Source organism: Abramis brama (assembly GCF_963993115.1).
Source record: "Abramis brama genome assembly, chromosome: 12".
Taxonomy (NCBI): domain Eukaryota; kingdom Metazoa; phylum Chordata; class Actinopteri; order Cypriniformes; family Leuciscidae; genus Abramis; species Abramis brama.
This window is the reverse complement of record NC_139974.1, coordinates 30,723,712-30,747,205: the sequence shown is the minus strand read 5'-3', so window position 1 is coordinate 30,747,205 and position 23,494 is coordinate 30,723,712. Positions and strand designations below refer to the sequence as shown.

Below are 23,494 nucleotides of genomic sequence, written 5' to 3'. Positions count from 1 at the left end.
TATATACATACATTCAGATAGATAGATAGATAGATAGATAGATAGATAGATAGATAGATAGATAGATAGATTTTACCTGAATACTTCTACAAATGTAATGCAAATTATTAACACACCTGTTCAAGTTATTATAAACATGCACCCGTTCAAGTTAATATAAACGTACATTTTCCCTGTTGGCATGCAGTGATACCCGCAGGAAGGTGCAACAAGCGCTAGTTTATAAGGTATGCGGCAACTAGCTGTTTTTTAACTGACAGTTGATACTATCCAATTAAAAACGAATATTTCTTGACAGTCGCTCTAATCTCTGATATTGGCCAATCAGAGGACGGATTAGGCGGTCCTTATGCAAATGTGTTGGCAAGGGAAACGAAACCGCTCCATTCATCCTCCTCATAGGGAAGAAACAAATAGGTGGCGTTTTTCTGTTGAAGAACAGTTTACTCCTCCAACCGCGAGAGTACAAGTCACTTTGAGCGATAAATAAAATACCGGATACTTCTCTCACGATATTTGGGTAAGTAATATTGTATTTGCATTTAAATAGTTATCTACTTCTTTGTCATTTCATATCATTTCATAATGTGCGCATTGTTCCTTCACGGTTCGCTGAATACAACATAGGCTACATATTTTATATTTAATTTAGTGACACTATAACTGATAAATGAACCCACAAACTAAAACACATTATTATATATATTTTTCCTTTGCTATAAGAGAAATATGTTTTTCCAAGAATGTGCCATTACAACTTTTAATAAATGTCATGTTAATTCTTACTCATGCATTCATATCTTGTGCAGACATATAGATAGAGATGTCATAAAAGTAAAATTAAACAAAACGGAATATACATTTATAGGCTACATTTAGTGTTGAGTGATTGTTAGTTTGCTGTGTTAAGTTGTTTAGTGGTTTATATGATGACTTGGTCCGCTGCATTTATTTGCCCGCGTTATTGACATAATGGCGAGTTGTTCAGGTCTGTTTATCAATAGCGCGGTGCCAGAAAACTTCATGGATGCGTGGATATGAGTCAGTGTTGTGTCTGCGCTGCGCCACGCATGTATGAGTGGGACAACATGGCTGTGTCTCCAAACCTAGTCACCTGCCTTCCAAGACAGCATTTGTGGGCATGGTGCGTGCAGCATTATGGGCATCATAGAGAACTGCAGTAACGTTGGGGCATTAGGTGCATAGAGCATTTTTGGCCAACATTGACTCAAAGCATTTTTGGGCATATGTGCTTGCAACCGGTTTGGGAATCATGAATTTTTGAATGGTTTAATTGGGCTTTTTTTTTTTTTTTTTTTTGCATTAGGTGCATGTGCAGCTTGCTGTGAGCACCATAAGCATATTTTAGACATATTTTATAGCTAATTTTCACAGAAGTGTGCAGAATTTGCGGCCGTCATTCACAAGTGAGTAGAGCATTTTTAAGAATCATAGACTATTTTTTTTGGATATCATATGTGCTTGCAGCTTTTTTGGACACTTTCGTTGGGAAGCATTTTCGACATTATACACTTGTGCAGCTTGCGCATCATACAGCATATTTTAGGCATATTCCATGGATAATTTTCTGAGCATCATAAATTTATGCGGCGTTTTTGAGTATTATAGACACATGCCACATTTTTTTGGCATCATAGACATGCAGAATTGTTTGTGCATCATAGGCCCTTGCAGAATTTTTTGGCATCGCAAGCTCATGTCATTTTTTAGTCATGTAGAGATTTTTAGGGATCAGGCACAGTGCCATTCTATCACTGATATACCAGTTTTTATTAATATTATTTAATTGTAACTGTTTTCATTTTAATTTTGTTAAAGTTTTAGTAATGATGTTGTCATTTTAATTAGTTTTTGTGTTTAAAAAAAATGTCTAGGCCTTTATAATAATTTTTATTTCAGTTTTAGTTATTTTAGTACATTGTTCAACTAGAATTTAACTATTGAAATTAGATTTGTAAACAATCTGCATATAACCTGAAGTTAGATAAATAATTGACTGCTCTTTGAGTGCTCTGTTCACTGGTCACCAAGTGCTCACCATTGAACTGTCACTAAAATGATCAGCAGCGAGTTGTGAGAGCATCGGCTTGTTGGCACCACGTTTGTTTGCATCCATGCTGCCGTTTGGACGGGCCTGCGAGTGGCCGTGAAGCCTCAGTGAGCTCAGTATGTCTCACGGCCACTGCTCATTAAGCTCAAATAATGAATGGATGCAGATGTGATTATGTACGCTCAGATGAAACACGGCAGAGGGCTTGAGGGATGTGGGATGGTTTAATGATGAGAAGAGCGGAGGTCCACGGCCGCATCACTTCGTCTGACCATGACACACTTCATTTGCTGAAGTGCAGGGCGATTGTCTAATATAGTTTAGTTTGAAACATCTGAAAAGGTGTCCTGTTGTGGAAGGAGCTTTGTCCTTTAAACCTGTAAAGCCTGACGTATGAATAAGTCATTTTTTTATGGAAGAGTTTATTGAAGCTTTAGACAAAATATAAAAAAAACACATCTAAACTAAAGTTTGCAGAGTGTCATATTTGATACAGCAGGCAATTATAACTCATATTGCAGGCTATTATCTAGGAGAATATGGATATCGAGAAGGAAAAAAACACCTCAACTTAGTTCAGAGGCCAAAATTGAGCAAAAATATAAAATTTAGTGCAGTAGTGCTGATATTTATGGTCAAAATGTAAGATGAAATTCTGATAGCTTTTAAAGTAAACCAATGAAACAAGTATTGCAGACTAATGCCTTTGGCTTGCTCAGTTGGGGATATTTGGGATATTTAATTTAATTAATCAATCAACAATACTATTGATCAGCATTACCAAACGTGGACATTTTCCACTAGAAACAAGCATTGATGTATTATTTTAATTTAATACTGTGAAGCTGCTTTGATACAATCTGTATTGTGAAAAACGCTATATAAATAAACTTGACTTGACTTGACTTAATGCATATAAATATCAGTTGTCACTCTATATCTCCCAATAATGTCTTAGTAAAATGCTTATTTAATGACCAAAGCTCTGTAATTTTAATTATGGGGGCAATACATACAATACAACTATGATTGAGAGATAGACATCCCTCAAAAGTCTGACGTATCATATTTAAGTCACATTTTATTTTAACATGATTTTTCTAAAAAGAAAATGCATGGATAATCAAGTAAACCTCAGTTGCTTTAATCCAGTTAGTGTTCATCTTGAAATATTACTAAAAATATAAAAAGTTATTCTTAAATCAGTAAAGATTTCACAGCAAAAAGACAAGTGTACCACAACCTGAAGTGGGACTTACACTAAAAGGGCTTTCACTTGCTAAAAAAAAGTGTAAACTGTCAATAAGATGACAGAGGCATAGAAGATAAGAGGCCTTAGATATTTGCGTATCAACTATGGTACAGTAGGTTTTTTTAGTGAACTAGCCTAAAAGATATTAGACTGTGGACGGGTCATAGGGTCAGCACATGTATACACGTCCGACCGTCCCCTTGATTTTGTCCCCAACAAGAGCATTGGCTAGTATCGCACTACGCTCACACGGATGGCCGACTGCCTGATTACCCGTGTCACATGCTCTGGTTTTCATGGAGATGGATGGCAGATTTAAAATGGCTGAGTTCTGGAAGCCACACACAGTTGTCAGCTTTTTGGCGGGACCGATATATGACCTCTGGTGGTCAGCTCGACATGGAAAAACAAAGGAATGGCTGCTTGGAAGAACGAATGATGACGATTTTGTATAATTGTTCCCCCCTCAGATAGGATCCTGTTAATATTGTGCATGTTTGTCATGTCAAACAGAAGCGCTCTGGCTTGTTTCCTTTCTGTTAATCTTTTTTCGCTGGCGTTGTTGTTGTTGTTCTTTGCTCTGCTTCCTGTTCTGAATTTGAATGAGAGGCAAGTACAGTGTCATAACGGAGGGATGCTGTCAGATACATTTAGCAGCTGGAGTTATCGGATGACGCCCTGGGGTGTTAGAAACAAATTGTTCAATGCGCTTACCCAACATGGTACAGCATTTAGATAAGGCATCAAGTACAAACCATGATAAGGCTGATTTTGAGAAACAGGACTGACAGTTCCATGGCAAAAAATAGTGTTGGCATAGAATGACGCCCACTGTGTATCCAATCTATAGATAGTATGGTACAGCACATCCTTTAGCATCTGACTGCTTGTGTGTTTCCAGCTTATTGATTTGAACACAAACTGATTTTACATTGAACTGATATTTGCACCTCCCGGGAGATAGAATTTCAAACTTTTGGGGCCTCATTTATAAAATGTTTTGTAAAAACAATCTTACATTTGATCTTACTATCATTTCTCAAATGTGCATCCGTGTGATTCAGAGAACATGCGTACGCCTCTATCTCGGATGTGAAATTTATAAATCACAAATGATCTTGAAATTGTGCGCAGCTGAATGGATCTCTGCCTTGTAAATGGCACATAATTCATGTAATTAACATATAAAGAGCAACCGTCAACGTCCAAACGCTTTACTTGTGAATGGTCAAAGACCGCTTTTATAAATATGATAATTGGCGTGGATTTTAGCGTATGCATCAAATCTGTGCAAATAGGCACATTTTATAAATAAGGCCATGGATGTTTACAACTGATTTGCAAATTTTTTCAGAGGAAACAGATTTAATTCGCCAATGTAGTGCACTTCTTTCAGAGGTATTACAGTGCACTACATCGACAGCCCAGACTGGTCATCACCACATTTCATAATCCCATTTATTTCCCCCCCAATGTGCCATCCTTGAGAGGGCACAGTTCAAATACCGCCTGCCAAGCCACTTAAATCAAATGCAGCACAATAAAATGATCACAGAAAGACTGTGCACCTGTGTGACACGCCGTTCTGAATACTAAATACTGATTGTGCTGTTGTATTATTCCAGCATCTGGAACAGCCGTTTAATGGTACAATATTTTGTTCTGCCTAACAGAGACGGATGGCATACGCTTATTAAAATAACTGTTTAAAATGTTGTTGTTTTGTACTCTAACAGAAGCTTTAAAACTTTGTTTCCTACACCACAAACCATAATGATTTTATAATATTTTATTTAGCTGGTTAGATTATCTACTGACATTATCTTTTTTTCTCAGTAATATAAGGAAATGAAGTGAATGACTTCAAATTTATATTATATTGATTAAATTGATTATATTATCAATATAATATAATCAATAAAATTATATTGAATATTCTATTATTTATATCAGATTTAACAAGATATTTTTTCTGAAGTACTGTATGTGAGTTGTGAATGCCCATGCAAAACGTGCCACCACAATTTTGGTGTTGTGGTTGTCGTATAGTTTTATCTTTATTGTTGTTGTGTGTTGCTAGGGTATTGCTAGATGGTTTCTAAGATGATCTGAGTGGTAGCTTACTGGCCAAGTGAAATGAGTTTACTCTCAAGTGTCCGACATATTTAGGTTTCGCTTAAATGCCATGTAACTATATGGTATTTTCTCATGAGATCTGACATGTGAATTGGCTAAAAAGTCGTAAAAAGTGGTTGGTTCAAATCAATAATATGAGCAATAGTAACAGTGTTGCTTGCCTTAGCAATAACTACTGATTGGTATAGTATCATTAAGCCTTTTTTTTTACTCATTGCACAGAATTACCTCAAATACAAAACATAATTGGATTCTGAAGAAGCATTAGGGAGTTCCATTGTATTCTGTGGAGTGGAACTCGTGCTGTTAGGTTCCTCAAAATACACCATTATGCTACATTGTATATCCTGCCGTCAACAGCCGCAGTGTTGCATTAGCAGATACAAATGACAGTACTTTGTACATACAATATTTTGAGAGGTAGAGAGCAGGTGCAGTGACCTTCATTGGGTTGCCCTCTCCTCCTGAGAGAGGACAATATGTTTCTTCAGCACTGGATTGGGGAAACATCACTATAGAAACACCAAATGGTCTAATTTAACCCGATGCAGTGGGACTCGTTTAGAGCCAGTAAACATAGCTGTTTATCCAAGAGAAAAATGTTATTGCTCGGGGGTTGCTCTATAGCTCAGGAGACAGGATTCTCAGCTATGTTTCATTCATCAACTTTGTCTGAGATGTTTCTCCTAAATAAAAAGAGAAATTAGTCTTGACATTGTAAAGAGCTAAACATTTTTTTAAAAATTTTTATTAGAAATGTTCATATTGAAATTTCTGAATCTGATTGCAGAATTTGACATCTTTGATATCAAACTCTATAGGAGACGGAGCGTTTGTCTGAAAAAGCAGGTTACTTTCACCCTAAGGATAGTTCACCAAAAGAAAAAAAATTATTTACTCACCCTTATTTTGTTCTAAACCTGTATGACTTTCTTCTGTAGAACAAAAAAATATATATTTTGAAGAATTATTTGAACTGTATCTGTCCATGCAGTGGAAGTCAATGGGGTCCAAATCAATGCTGGACTACACTGACTTTCATATATAGACCAAAACACACACACACACACACACAACCATTTTCAAAATAGCGTCTTTAAAAATCAAGGTACATTTACAAAAATAATTCATGCTGTTTTTTAATTGCAGGCCTTTAATTGCATCCTTTTAGAAGATCCTAAATTTAGCATCGAAGCCCAAGTCGAGACTATTCTGTAGCTACAGTCCTGCAGTTGCTAAGTGATTTGTTTGCCTTTGCCCCATACCCCACATGGGACACAGCAGCACCTTGCCTACAGCAACTATCTTAAATTACTGCCCTGAACCATCTGCCACCATGCCCTGTGTGTGTGAGTGTTGTGCATTAGTAGTTGTGAGAAAAAGTACAGTTAGGGACAGAGAGGTTTGTTGTCACTGACAGAGACAGGGGAAAATAAAGGGACTAGCTTATATATTTTTCCCCACTGATCTGTTTATGTATAATTGAAGAATCACCTTTATGTTGACTCTTTTGCTCACAAAAGCTCCTTTGGCTGATTGACTGACAGTTTTGGATGTGCCCCTTTCACTCCAGATAAGCATGGTTGACCTTTAGGCTGCATATCTCCAAACAGCTGCATTATTTATGCCCACTATTGGTTGTTATGCCACATGAGTCAGTGGAGATGGAGAATTTTATGACTCACCTGTAATTGAACTGCAGTGAAGAGAAGGTGGCATAAAAAAGCTTCAGGAGTGACGTACACATCCATAAATCATTCGTAGACTGAGAGAAGGATCATAATATTTGCAATTGCTCATCAGGTTTGCACTTTTTCAACTGTAAAATATTAATGTTACTTTGAGTGAAAAGTTAATTAGAGATGTATCTAACTTATTTAAAGGTCCCGTTCTTCGTGATCCCATGTTTCAAACTTTAGTTAGTGTGTAATGTTGTTGTTAGAGTATAAATAATATCTGTAAAATTATAAAGCTCAAAGTTCAATGCCAAGCGAGATATTTTATTTAAAGGGGACATATCATGCCAAATGCACTTTTTTAGCCCTTAAATGCATTTTGTTGTATATTTGGAGTGTTTAGAAGTACAGAAAATATGAAATTATTCTCTTCAGGTGCTTCGTTGATATCTTTATATTCTGTTTTGGTCATATTTTTCAACCTGTTCCGATTTTTCTGTTATCTATGACGTTTTTTGAACTATTACGTCACAGTATTTGCAGTGGAACTGCCAAATAAGGACATTGACTTCCGGCCCAACACTTCGAGCAATCCGCCATTTTTATTTCTCGCTGCAATTTTGTAGTCCAAGCTAAAGGATGCAGAAGTTACGAGAGGGTAAGTTAAAATGTTCGGTTGTTGGATGTAGTAACCCACACACTTCATTACACCGTTTAATGTAGATGAACTGCCGCGCTTGTTACAGGACGCATGTTTAACTGAAAGAACGAGCAGAGAGAGAGACCCGGTCGCGCGCGCGCTCACTCTCTCTCTTCAGAGCCAGGCGAAAGTGTAAACAAGACATCACCGTCTCCAAACTAGACGCTGTCTTGCTCTCTCGCACATATTAATCAAAATAAATCGACACGGTGGTAAAAGGTCGGAAGACCAAAGTTTCATGTGTAAATACAGTACACACCATTGCGATACATCCATATGAAGACGTTGTTCTACAGGTTCGTCGTCTTCATTTTCATCTCGCTCCTGCTCCGACTCTGGCTCGAACATGTAAGGCTGGCTGGACAAGTCTTCCGTTGTTGACATTTTGTTAATAACGTGTGAATAAAAAGTTTCTGTGCCGCTAGATAATCGTATCTCTGCTATCAAACTACAAAAATGGCCGAACGGGGTGGAGTTGAACCGAGTGTGGGCGGGGTATGAAGTGTCTCAATTGTATTTAAAGAGACCGCACCAAAACGAGTTGCTCTCAGATGCACATCAGAAAATGGGTAGAAAAGGGGCCTGTGGAGCTATAATAATGAGGAATTCAAACCCAAGCATTGCAGTTCCGCTTTATATAGACTGCAAATGTATGATTTATATGTAAAAAGGAACAATTTAAAAGTATGATATGTCTCCTTTAACAGAAGTCGCCTACATACATCGAACGGCCCGTTTGGACTACATCCCTCTACTTCCTTCTTTAATGACGTCACTAGAACCGTTTTTTGACTAACCTCCGCCCACAGGAATGCTCCCTCAACTCTACCGAAATTCGTTTATGTACTTGCGCACTTCTTATAACTTACTGTGTTTACTCAGCTCTTACGGTGATTTTCTGAAGTAAAACTGACGCTTCATCTTTTGTGTGATGTACAATAAACTTTATTAAACTCATCAGTATATGTTTGATCATCATTCGGACGGTAGACTTGTAGGCTATTAATAAATAATGGATACATACAAGCAGATGACAAATACGTTATAATAACCGTAATTAAACTACTAAACTATACCTGTTTCATCTCTATACAGCACTCTGACTCTGTAGGCATTATTGTCCGACTCGAAATGAACACCGTTACTGAGAGTTTCTGATATTATTATCATCATTCCGTGAGATGAAATTGTCCTGAGAGACTGAGCGCAAGCTCATGAAGCTCCGCCCCCTGGGTCATCCAGCAGCAGCTTATTTGCATTTAAAGGGCACACACTAAAACAGCGCGTTTTTCTGAGCCCCAAAAAATGACAATTGAAACATGCTGTAAAAAATGATCTGTTGGGTATTTTGAGCTGAAACTTCACATACACACTCTGGGGACATCAGAGACTTATTTTACATCTTGTGAAAAGGGGCATAATACGGGACCTTTAATTTCAGAATAGTATGTGGTTTATCTTCCTTTTGCTTTAATGACAAATAATGGCTGAATAATAAATATGTTCTATTTTACTACTGAAAAAAAAATCTTGTATAAGTGAATTTAGTCATCACAACAATAATATAAAGTATGAAAGATAAAGATAAATATTTATTTCTATGGAAAGCAGTATGTTTGAATCAGCATAAATAAAATAAAAGATAATCTTTAGAGGAGGGACTTTAGATATTGGTTGATAGCTGGTATTGTGTTGTTATTTATCACACAATGCATTTTAATGTGACTGACACATTTGTATTACCTTCCAAAGAGCTCCGTTATCAGCCCCTCAGTGGAAAATGAAACTATATCCATACCAACTGGGCCAGATCGGCACGGAATGGAATGGTTAAGCAACGAGAACGGTTTGTCCCGATGGTGGAAAAGATTATTTAGTTATTTTTTGTCAAGTTAACTGAAAGTAAATGAATCTTGATAACTGAAATAGCTAACTTAAAATTGCAACCCAACCCTGAATAGAAAATCAAGTAAATCCACCATCCAACTTTAAGATGAATTGACTTTGCTGTTGCATATTAAGAAAGAGCCAAATTAAGACAAAGAAAGGATCCATCCATGGCAAAGCTTCTAACCAGTTGTTATTGGCTGAATTTCGCGAGACAAGGGTTGTGAAAGCTTCCTGGTCTGTTACCAGGACAACCAATTATTCACCAGTGGTATCATCCCAGGGTTTTGATAAAGCACACTTGTAACACGCCACTTTTGTCCAGAATAAAAGGGCCGGAACATTGTTGTGAAAAGGCTAGTGTCCTTATAGGGTACTTAAAACACCCTCCCTATTCAGGTCAGTGAACAAATAACATATTAAAATTTCAGCATATTAGAATGATTTCTGAAGGATCATGTGACACTGAAGACTGGAGTAAGGATGCTGAAAATTCAGGGAGCCTATAGAGACTTGTTAAAGACATTTAAAAAAATGACCAAACTTGACTGATTATGACAGGTTCTATGTGTTTCTAAAATCTAAAGCCTACTTCTCTTTCATCTCTCAGTTCCTTCTGCCATGTCAATCTTGAAAGAATTTGCAGAGGGTCACTGGGGTGAATAAAGTCTATAAGAGACTCAAATTGAGTCATCTCTTCTTTTCTTGTTCAATCTCCGACAGTTGCCAGTACAATGTTCAGCCCCTGAAAAAAAAAGTTTTTTTCCCACCTGGGATCCATTTAAGTGCCAGACCTGTATGGCTTTGTACGTGTGTGCATTTGAGTGTGTTTGTGCATGTGTGGAATTAATCCACTGCCAATGCCCCAGTGTCCAGCACATCTCGGCTCCAAGGGTTCTCATCTCATTTGGTGGCTCTTAAAAGGAACACACACAGACTGATCTGGCTGGAATGTCAAAGACATCAGCAGTGACCACACAGGCAATCACTGTCCATCGATCACTCTGAGTGACAATGGAGAACTGATGAAAAAGATAAAGTGATAGGAGAGGCCATGAAACAAGGCCACAAAAGACATTCACTCTGTTTTCTTACTGAAGGGAAGGTAACAGCTTTAGACATGACTCTGTAAAAGATCATGAAGCAGAATTAATGTGTGTGACCTTTTGGTTTCATCACAATAATTTTGTTAGAGTTTTTTATTTTTTTATAGTCTTTAAAGTCAACATAAAGGCAAAGTAGTTTCTATGTACTTTCTTAATACATGCACCTTGTCTTATTGTGACATTTTTTTGGCTGATGTCACCTTGGCACCAAGGGTATGGAAAATAATGTTAACCAGTAGCCAAAACAGCTGTATGTAATGCAGTCTTTCTGAAGTAAGAAATAAGGTATTTGCTCTCAATTGTAAGTTTGCATTAATCTGCAAATCCTCATAGATAAGGATAAGCATCACTTCTGCTCAAGGAATAGAGAAACGGCATAGTGACAGCAGCACCTTTGCAATGTCTCCCACATTTCTTCCCTCAGCACTGCTAGACTAATCCGCAAACAGCCACATAAAAGCTACCATTCGTTGATAAGCAGAAACGTCCTCTTGGGTGGTAAATGAAGCAGGAACTGACTAATCGGACAGAAACTCAGGAGAGATTATATTCCACAGTAAACAACTGGGAAAAGAAGATACTATAAAACTATTATTTCTGAACTCAAGCCAAAGATTAAAAGTATTTTTTTGGTGTACTTTGTATTTTTCATTAATTTTAAGACTGTCTGCCCATATTTCTTATCGGCTGAGGTGCTTTTGGAAGCCCAGTTTTCTGCAACATGCTTTTGCTCTCCTGACTGGCATTAAATTGGGCCTTGTCGGAGGTTCAGGATGGGGCAGTTCTGTCCAACTTCACATTTGTACACCAAACACAGTTGGTCTCTCCCCCTCTTGAAACCCCTCTCCACTCCCACTCTCCCTCTTTAACATTTCCCTTGCCTTCCAGACTTCAAAGTCTCTATACTTCAGGGGCGTTTCCTCCGGGGAGGCAAGAGAGGCAGTGCCTCCTCAAACAATTAGATGAGAAAATAACCCTTGTTACAAAAATAATATAATCCAAATATGACAAAATGTGACATTAAAAAGGTGTATAAATCACTTGTTTTTCTAACATAACAGTGTCCAACAGGGACCCCCACAGGTAAAGTTACAGCGGGACGCCACGTCTCTCTTTGCCTCCCCTGAGCCCATTGACTTTTACAGACCCCCTAAAGCATGCAGTGGGTTTGGTGGGGGTAATTGACAATGAATAGGGGGAAGTCACCTGAGAGGAGGCAATGCCTCCAATCATATGATTGGATATGATTTGTTATGATTGGATATGATTGGTTCGTGCTATAAATCCTGCATTTTGTTGTCGTGCGCATTCGTGAATTGGTCTGAATTAACAAAATGATGGTGTTAATGGGAAGTCTAATTAAAAAGTAAGTAAATAACTCAGCCACTTAGGTATAACTGCTTTATGCCATGCCAAAATTAAACTTGAAAAGGACTGAAAACATGATGAACGTGGGGTTTTTTAGTGAGCAATCAGCTTGGTGAAATTAAAGGTACATCATACCAGTTTAACAAGCTTGATGACTGATGAAATTAAGTTGACTATTAAAAAGAACAATTGACCATCAGTTCATAAAAAATATATATTGTTTAAATTGTAACTCCAGTTAGTTATTATTTTGGAATAAATGTAAAAATGCTTAAAAACACTATGATGAGATTTATACTTGTTTTCAAAAAGATTAATTACAGAGTATTAATGAGTACAAAATAGAATTATCTTTGGTTTCACTCTCTCTCTCACTCTCTCTCTCTCTCTTTCTCTCTCTTTTTTGATGTAATGTTTTTTTAACCAGGAAAATTGTGACAACATTAAGTGTAAAGGCCCTTGCACACTGAGTTCGGAATTCGCATCCGAAATTTTCGCACGTTAAAAAATAAATACGACCTCACGTTATGTCAATCACGCTTGCACGCTGTCTCCGAAACTTTCATCCGTCATAACATTTTTTGGATCAGGTTTGATTTTCTGCCTTTTTCGCAATCGTAGCAAGCATTTTGAATGGTGTTTTGACAGTTCAGAGCCACCGAATCACGAATACGATAAAATGCATACTAAAATTTTGGACTCAGTGTGCAAGGACCTTTAGTGGGATATGAATTTACATTTGATTTATATATAAAAAAAGCCTCCTCATTTAAGAACACCACTGCTATACAGATCTACTTATTCACTTTGAACTCCTTACCACCCTTCTCTCCATCTCACACTGTGTTCCTGATGGCCTCATTGTGTGCTGTGAAGACAGAAGTTGAATGAGAGATACATGCTGGTAGACCTGATCTGTTGGTCTTAATTGAATTGTAGACATGTCAGGAGTAAAAGGAATAGGTCAAGGACGCACGTCCTGCTTACATTTAAAGCCTAATAGATTCTTTTTTTCTGTGATGTTGGTTACAAGAGCTTTACAAGATCATATTCCTCTCTGACTCTAGGTACGATCCCAGAATGCATTGTAAAACAAACTTAGCAATATGACTATGTATGTCATCAAACATCATTTTTGATTTGTATTGAGACCAGATTTCCTGATTTGATTTGCTCTTTTAATGATGTATAAGGCAGTGTAACAAGTACCTCTTCTTTTTGAAATAGCAGTCTAAAGAGTCATTGGTCACTGTATATTCTTTGTGTTATATTACCTTGGCAGTAAATTACAAAAAAACAAATTAACACTGCTGTTTGAGTGTTTCTAATACAACGGCTGAGGGAGTGATGGCATTGATCATTGCCATCATTCTCTCTTCTGACTGCTGTAATTAGTCTCTCTATATTTTTTCCCTTCTTTTGGAAAGTCGTGGAAAACGCAGTCATGATTTTCTTTTGTTTTTGGAGCAAATGGGAATACAGTTTGGGAACAAAATATTATATTTGCCATCATCTCCCATTCACCACTATAGAAGTTTACCCAACTATGACGACTTCCGCTTCTAAAAACCCTGTAAATGTGATTTTTTTTTACATCAGGGTCCAGACAACACGGTTTAGTAAGTGAGTTTATCTGAACACATTGACAGCTGTAGAACAGGAATTGACACAAATACATTTTCACGCAGCCACTGAAAATAGTGTAAAAATCAGTCTAGTGATTTCAAGAATCAATATTGGGATAGTTCAATTAATTGCAAAAATCTATATTTTTTACCAGCCCTACTGATTTGCACAAATCAGTAAATGAAGAAATAGTGATTATTTTCACACTGATTGAAATTTGGCACAGTGTGTCTCATAAGTGCATACACTATAAAACTCAGATGCATGGGCAGCAGAGCCGGACAGTAACTGAGTACATTTACTTGAGTACAGTACTTAAGTACAATTTTGAGGGATCTGTACTTTACTCGAGTATCATTTTTGGGGAGTACTCATGACTTTACTCAAGTACATTTGAGAGGCAAATATTGTACTCTTTACTCCACTACATTTCTATCCATAACTGTGAGTACCCGTTACTTCTTCTAAAAAAAAAATTAAAAAAAAGGAAAAAAGAAACATCTCGGAAACCCTCTCAAATGTGATTGGATTGTGCAGATTAGAGCATCTGATTGGGACAGCCTATCAGCAATCACCTTCAGCTTTCCGCCAAAGTCAACTCCATGGTCAGATTTAGATAAGAGACGAAACCATGGACGAAACAATGGATGAAGACGCAGCAGGTCCATCCCGGGAGCAATATTATTTTTCCCAGGATGGTAGGGGAAGACTAATGAATATTCATTAGGGAAGTCATCCCTGATTGGTCTTAACCCCAGTGACGGGTAGGTTTAGGGGCGGGGTTATGGAGGTCATAAGACCCCCAGTGACGGGTAGGTTTAGGGGTGGGGTTAGGGGTAGGTCATCAGACCAATCAGGGATGACTTCCCTAATGAATATTCATGAGTCTTCCCCTACCATCCTGAAAAAAAAAAATTCGCATCCCGGGAATGTGCCAAGCCGTGGCCCCACCTCGCCAGACTATTTCAATTTTCTGAACAAGTTAATGATAGTTTTCGCTTCAAGTGTTTGCTGTGTTTACCAATGTAAGCACTGTGGCAGTAGTAATGCAATATTTAGAAAATGTACTCTTGATACTCAAGTACTTTTAAAAACAAGTACTTTAGTACTTTTACTTAAGTAGACATCTGACTGTAGTACTTTTACTTGTACTTGAGTAAAATTTAGCAAGGGGTATCTGTACTTTTACTCAAGTAATGTAGCTGTGTACTCTGTCCGCCTCTGATGGGCAGGTGCTGCTAGTTGGATATAGTCCGGGCCTAACTAGTTTAAGATATAAAAAATAAAGGTACAATATGCTTCAGTCCTGTAGTGTAAGTTTGGCTTAAACAACAAGCCAAAAACTTGTTTATTATAGTGCCTGAAAAAAATAAGGTAGTGAGTGTCTGAATTTTCTAATAAAAAGAAATCCTTGCTTGAAGGATATTATGACATCGTGGCAAAAAACACAGTGTGTTCAACTTATTGATGTTACAACTCCCAGGTAATCACGACTCTCGCCACAGGTTCCAAAGCAATATGGGTGTAGATTAACTTCCATAAACAAACGTTGCTTTCCAATTTGAGTCGCTCTTCATTTCCTTTGCAGTTTCATGGAGGGCTCTGGAGTAATGATTGACAGATTTTGTTTCCTCTTGCACGCCGGCTCTTTGAGCAGTCACTTATTACAAAGCAGCTAACAAACGTTGGCCTGTGGGCAGGAGTGCTTGCAGAGTTTGATGGAAGCCTTTCGGATTTAAAACAATAGTGGATTGTCTCACCAGCCCCAAAGAATCAGCTTTCTAGAGCCTTGAGGCGAATGTTGTCTACCATACAGTTCATTAACCACTTAGATCTTTAATTAAACACCCCTGTCTAAAGTTAACTAATCAGAAAGATGCCAAGATTAGCAAAGCCGACAGACCACAGAATTCCAATAAAGGTCAGCGACAAAGAGGGAGTGAAATAGAGCAAGAGAAAATGAGAGTGAGAGAGAGAGAGGAGATGAATGCTCACCTCTGATTAGTCATCATGATCCCACTAAAATGACCTACCGTCAGAGGAGAAAATAGCTCTGTGGGCGACCGGGTCTCAGAATGTCTCAGATGAGTTCCTCTGAAAAGCTGCTGCTGTATTCCGTCATCATGTGCCCCTCGTCAACTATTTAGACCTGTTCAATATTTAATGAACTTTAATAACCCGAGAGCGGAGATAATGACTCATTAACACAGTGCCTCATTTGTCATTTGTGCACCCAAATATATCCATTTTCAAGGCCCTGGGCAATTTGGATTTGGTTTAATATATCTCGGATTTTGCCACAGGCAGACACATTATAAGACATAATGTCATGACAAAGTGTAAAACCCCAAAAGCATAGTGGACAACAGCTACTAAAAGACAAAGAAATGGAAACATCATTTGTCACAAAAAAATCAGTCCACTCTACACACTCTATATTGAAAAGTTTTTACTTGTTTTATTTTGTTTTATATTATGAATGAAAAATTTTAGATTAGTTTTAGTTAGTTTCATAAATAGTTGTTATATTATTTGTATCTTTAGAAAATGTTTAGTTTTATTTTGTTTTGCACTCTTTTTAGTTTTCACCCAAACAAGCTAACAGTCAGATGTTAGCTTCAAATAATAAAGAGAAACAGACCACATTTTCACTGGCCTTGGTTATGAAAGTATTCTTTAATTTTGAAAGTTTGTATATAGTTTGAATTGAATCTTTCTCTTCAGGGTTCATGGGTAATGTAGGTCTTCATCTGAATTTTTATTACTTACAATTTAACAAAAATGTGCAAAAAGCGCTGACTCCCTGCTAAAAATTCAGCATTGCTGGTCACCAGAATAAGGTATGTTTTGCATGCCGAGACCAGCTGCTGGTTTACTGGTCCCTAGCATGGTAAGCAGAATTGCTGTTGGACCAGCTACACTAGCTCAGTTTTGCTTGAGAAAAGCATGACTATGCTGGTCCACCAGCTAGAACAGCAATAAACCAGCTCTAACCAGCATTAACCCAGGACCTACATAAAATTCATGCTGGATTTTTCTGCAGGGCTGATGGCTTCAAATGAAGCATACACCATTGATTAATTAATAACCTCGGAGTTAAAAAAATAAGGCCTGTCTTGAACGTTTTACTATATCACTAGTCTCAGCCTCAGTTGTTTTTTTCTTTAAAAACAAACTTTTTTGACCATTGGACCGATTTTCACCAAAATCGTATCATATAATCTTCAGACCATGCCGGCAAAAAGTTATGGATTTTGTCTGGATAGACGAAATCGTTTTCGTATACTGCATAAACAAATTTTAAAATGCTTTGACCAATTGACACCAAACTTTGAATGCATCGGTGTCATCTTACTCTGACCACAACACATCAATTCGGTCACAGTGCCATCTATTGGTCGAAAGTGATAAACCTTTAAATCATTTTACTAGTGATGAATTTATGATTTTCAGCCATTTTGTCTAAAATCATATTAAAATGTCTTTAATTGCTTGTTGTTGCAGTTGGTCTGACGCTCCCAGCCATGTTGGCATGACTTATCGTGCCTTCTTTGTGCTTTGCCCCTTAATTGTTGCTTGCAGCTATATTTGATCATTGTTTTTCGTTAATGATAAAATCTTGCTCTGTACTCTTTATTTTGTATGGTATTTGAGGCAAACGTAATAAAAAAGGATGGAGACAGTGGTTGCCATTTGAATGGTGCGATTCACAGCTGCAGTTGCATTACATTACACCTTCGCATTAGTCTTGTCAAGAGAGCTGTTGTCCACAATACATTTCTGTTTTTGATTGCTGCTGCGAATCTATAAAGCATTAATGTATTTTATGGCTCTTTTCCCTCCTTGTCCACAGAGAGGTGTAAAAAGATGGGGAAACACAACAGCAAGCTTGCTCCTGAGGTGCTAGACGACTTGACCAAGAGTACAGAGTTCAATGAAGTTGAGCTGAAGCAGTGGTATAAGGGATTTCTGAAGGACTGTCCAACTGGCATCCTCAATCTGGAAGAATTCCAGCAACTTTATGTCAAGGTGAACGTTGTCTATACACCCAAAGGGATACTTTACTCAGACGATATAGTTACTTTATCCATATGACCCTAAGGTGCATAAAATAAATTACAAGCATAATTAAAAATAATCTCAAAACAATTGTTTAAAGGGATAGATCACCTAAATATGAAAATTCTGTCATGATTTACTGGCACTCATGCTGTTCCAAACCAGTATGAATTTGTGTTTAAAGTTTGCATTTGTGTTTTTTTTTTGTGTATCATATTTATTACATTTGGCTTTTATATAGTATGATATAAGGAGAACATGGAGCTCTAGCTCAAAGAGCAGGAAAAACACTCCATTTAATTCAGATGCCCAAACTAAAGGTTTTATAATTATACTGAAAGGCATTTTACTTGCAAAAAAAAAAAAAAGGTAAAAACTATCAACTGACAAAAAGCATGTAGTAGATTGTGTACAACAGGTTTTTCAGCAAAGTTTTGATCGTGTTAATTAAGAGGTCTTGGAAATGTGTTTATCAAATTCAATACAGTAGGCTTTATAGGGCGTATGATGAAATAATTATCATTTAAGGATCTCTATGTAGTTAGGTTACAAAAAAGTGTACTAAAAAGTCAGTTGCCATATCTGTTTTGTATCTTCCAGTTCTTCCCTTATGGCGATGCTTCAAAATTCGCTCAGCATGCCTTTCGGACATTTGACAAAAATGGTGACGGTACCATTGACTTCAGAGAGTTCATCTGCGCACTGTCCATCACTTCCAGGGGAAGTTTTGAGCAGAAACTCAACTGGGCCTTCAACATGTACGACCTAGACGGAGATGGCAAGATCACACGCATGGAGATGCTGGAGATCATTGAGGTGAGGTATTCAGAGAAGCAATTGCTTCACATACTCAAATATGTGTTTGCTTTAGAAATGTGTTCACCCCATCGATTCGGGATGTCTCTGATGTCCAGGCAATCTACAAGATGGTTGGAACGGTGATCATGATGCGTATGAACGAGGACGGGCTGACCCCACAGCAGCGTGTGGACAAAATCTTCAGCAAGATGGACAAGGACCACAACGATGAGATCACGCTGGAGGAGTTCAAAGAGGCGGCCAAGAGCGACCCCTCCATTGTTCTTTTACTGCAATGTGACATGCAGAAGTAAGAAAGGAGAGGAGGAAGATGAGTGAAGGGGGCTGGGGGGTGTAGGGAGGGGAGGAGAACCATGTACAGACTTCTAGAGAGATGTAGGTAATAGATGCTGAGAGAAAATATACTGTTGAACAGAAGTTAGACTGCATGGTAATCTTGGGAGTGCAAAGGCAATGATTATGGCCATTTGGAATGATTAGTGAAAGTAATGCAAGAGAGAGTATTTTCAATCCTGTATCACTTGTTACACATTCTGTCTGCTTTCCAGCCCATAGAGATAGTCAGAAAGTTTGAAAGCTTGAATCATTAATACAAGACATTTCTTTCCTCAGAAAAGTCACTTTTGAGCCAAAAGACAGGCATCCGTCTCTTTCAGAAGTTTAATTTAATAATTATAAATAAATAATAATAATAATAATAAATAATCAATTTTAACACATTTTAATCCAAGATAAAGATAAAAAAGGCAAAGGATGAAAATATGGATTAAGGATGCACAATATGTCTGTAGCTAGATATCTGCTGATATTATTTTTATTTATTTATTTGTTGATCGCCCATTATTTGTATATATAATTGTGCATGCTCATTTACCTCATTTTTACTTAATTTTTTCTGTCATCCAACACTCTTTAAAAACACTAATAATTTAATAAATGCAATATTTAGCAAATCTCAAAATGAATATCCATTACACATTATAATGTGATGTCCAGAATCTGTGTTTTACTTTTAATTTATTTAGACAAACTAGAACTGAATATTTATGTTCATTTATCTACTGAAGAAGTGTCAAGTTCACAAAAAAGGAAAAAAGAAAACTGCATGGCTTCTTAGGGCTTCCATATTTATTGTTTATTGGCCATAACAATAATTATTTGCTTACTGGTATCAGCCAAATATTTAAACCGTGCATACCTATTAAATATTATATAATCTTTGGAATTCATTTTTTCTGTACTGAAAATGTCAGAGCAGCAACATGCCTTGTGCCTGAGGAAGAGCATTAGAGAGGGGAAATGTAGAAAGCACAGAGTTCTGGGCAGGACTGAATCCTTTGACATTTGCGGGTGCCTTCATATACAGCGCTCTACCCCACTCGAGTAATACTGTTAGAAAAAACATTGCCATAATCTGATGATACCATCACAAAGCATAGCCATCTTCTAATCGTGTTATTGTCTGAGATAAAACTAAAAAGCCATGGCTCAGTAAAAGGGTGATATTTAGTGATGGATCATGCCAGAAAATGAGGAATAGCGTTTATTAGATAGAGAACTGACAATATATGTACATGAATACATTTTGTACATAATGCCTATACACATGCTTAATATGTACATGTAAATGTTTCTCTTAGAACTGCTTTCGTATTCTGACACAGCTGCAATGATTTGTGTGCTAACACAAAAAAACTTTACTGTACTTATGTATGTGGGTCTGTCTGTGAAAGAGGGAAACTAATGTGTGCATTTTTTTTTCTTTGCAATCTGGTGTGAAAGCCGCAGTGTGTGAGTGTGAGTTCACGTAAGAGAACACAAATGCCTCAACCTTTGTATTAATTCTTTCTTATGATCTTCACGCCAGTGCTAGGAGTATTACGCCGCCGTGTTTGTTGTCACCTGGTATGGCTGGTGAGCTGTTTTAGTTTAGTTCAGTCTTCATTAATTCATCTCCTATTTCACAAGCTTAGCAAAGTGTCAGCCAAAAGGATTTTAATTGTATGAATATTGTCAATGTTGAATTACCTTTCTTTACTCTTGTAATATAAGTGGACACAAATGTAAACCAGACACAGAATGTGTAGTACCTGTCAATGTTACTATTGCGCTATAACATGAGAATACTGTTGCACTACATTGTGAGTAGAGGCAATTCAGCTTTAGTTTTAGACTGCCTCCCTGTGGTGAAAGATGTTATTGTTGTTAACTTGCCTGGTTAACTTCAGCAGCAGACCCTCAAAAAGACTATTGCTGAATTTGAGCTACATAGCCTTACTATTTCTACCATAGAAAGATATGATAAGAGTAGTATGCTAGTATGTGGTTCTGATTTCAGCATATGTTTTTAATCAGAACTAGGGCTGTCTGGGCTTTCAGGGGGTCCAAATAAGATCCCCATGTGATATAGGTCCAGGGGGCACCCATTCAAATCTGTGAATTTTAGCAAGAATCCCTTTCAAAACCATTAAATACTTCTAGATCGCAATGAGGATGTCTTACTGGAACATTGTGCTACACAATAGCAATGATTATTCATGTTTAGATAATCATTTTAGCTTTATCTAAGTGACTTATTTTTCAATAGTGAAAGTAGTTTAGCAATAGATCACTTTAATCCTGCAGTTCATTTTGCAGCATATCTTGTGATGTTACATTTTCAGTAACAGGAGTTTCAGCAGTTTCTTTAATTACATTTTGTCACAACTACTACTCACAATATTGTGAAATCCACGTGGGATGCATTTCCTGTCACATTCGCATTCTGTCGCTGTTTTACGACAGTGTAATCTCTTTTATGTTATGTTACATTGTAGGTTTCTTGTGCTGAATGTGCCTTGTGAAAAAGTAGGCTATAAAATGTAAAGTTTTACTTTATAGTACATTTTAAATCACTGTGTTTTAATAATCTTTTAAAAGTACACTTCAACAGAAATTACATGTAGTGAATACATGCTTGTCAGCACTTTAAACAAATTTCAGACAAAAGAAGAAATTATGAAAATACATATAAAGATGTAGCCTACTTAAAGTGGGCCAAAAAGCACTGTACTTCAGCTAATTGCATTTAATTTCAACATGCAATTAAGAGTCCAAATCAATACATTCACTTTGCATTTAAGTACCTATTCTTTCCGTAATAATAAAGTATTCTAAAGTGTACTTCTTTTTCACAAGGGACAGTCATATTTAATGGCAGCACTTTTCAAGACATTGAATTTTATCTACTACCGCAGTTCAGATCTGTACCAGCGTGACTCAATGTATGGTCTGAAATCTTGACCATCTTAATGATCACTGTGATTAGATTACATAAACACAGTTATAGTCACGGGTAATGATTATGGGAAGTGCAAAATGGGCCTGGTGGATGTTGTGCAATGTGCACCACTAAAGTGACTATACATGCCACTGCTAAAGTCCAGTGAGAGATTTTTTTTTGTGTGCCAAAGACTTTATAAAGCATAAAATTGGATATAGGGTTAATAAGATGTAATTATATATATATATATATATATATATATATATATATATATACACACACACACACACACACACACATATATATATATATATATATATATATATATATATATATGCACACATTTATAATACAGCTTGAAAAATGTAATGTAAGTTCACATGTATAACCATCCAGTGCAGATTCTGATTATGTCCCCAAAAAAATACTATAAAGGGATTAATTGTGTCCAGTCATGCAATACAATTCGCTTTCTGTACTGTATGTGTTGATGTGCATTTCTAAATGTCTGGTTTTCTGTTCACTTTTTCAATATCGTAAAGCTCCTTGAACAAAGACGTGTACTTATTTTTGTTACATAGAGAATTAAATATGTGGATGTCTACTGAATCGTCTGGCTGTGTGTTGTTTGTCATCCTTACTGATTAGGTAAATGCTGTCAGACAAACGCATACATTTTTGTAATTTTCTCTCTCTCTCTCTCTCTCTCTCTCTCTCTCTCTCTCATTTTCATGCACACAAACCGTTCACTTTTTATGCAGACCTGTGCAGTATGAGTCACTCTAGGGAGGTGATGTCATGATAAATGCTGTTGTCATGGCAGCAGGGCAGTAGCACATCTGAAGTGTGATGGGAGAATTGTGTAAATGTAGACCTTCCATCAGGGACACACATTTTCACTAGTGCAATTTCCCAACAAATCGGTACACTTTAAGGCCACTCTGAGCTTTGTGCCAATCATTTCACCCCTGCTGAAAAATGACTTCAACCAGCCTAAACTGGTTTGTGGTTTTGCAGTAAGGTCAGTCTAGTCTGGGTTTTTGGTGTCCGACCACATAACAAATTATGAATGAAAGGTCATATTATTAATTTTCATTTTAGACAGAACTTAGATAATTATATTCTGGTAGTGGTGAGACATTGTCATTCACTGTTTTTGTGAAAAAGACTAAAAATAATGATATCCGGATATAACAACAGGGTAAAAGTTACTTAAATATTAAAATATTTTATTTGTTGAACAACATTACTCACAACAGTCAGGGATGAGTAGTCTTTTTTGATGACGTCGTCTTCCCTCTGGTATATTGCAAATTCATTGCCTTTTATATTAATCCGGCTGTTTGCGTTCACCCACAGTGATTTGCTGAAAACAAAACGACAGGTGTGCATTAGCCAATGGCATTAAAACTTGCACTTTAGCAAAGCAAAAGCAATCGGCTGGCAAGGCTTTCCGTTTTCAAATATTTTCCTCGATTTGTCACAAAATAAACTTCTTAAATGCAATTATTGTTCCACATTTGTCTCCCCAA

General features: G+C 37.0%; 1 protein-coding gene across 1 annotated transcript; it reads left to right on the top strand.

Moving 5' to 3' along the window:
- The first annotated feature begins 402 nt into the window (after nt 1-402).
- hpcal4 (hippocalcin like 4) lies at nt 403-22,571 on the top strand. The gene is made up of 4 exons (XM_084131927.1): nt 403-520; nt 17,676-17,851; nt 18,482-18,697; nt 18,796-22,571. The coding sequence occupies exons 2-4, from the start codon at nt 17,690-17,692 to the stop codon at nt 18,991-18,993; spliced, it is 576 nt and encodes a 191-aa protein (XP_083988053.1). The 5' UTR covers nt 403-520; nt 17,676-17,689; the 3' UTR covers nt 18,994-22,571.
- Nucleotides 22,572-23,494: the final 923 nt, after the last annotated feature.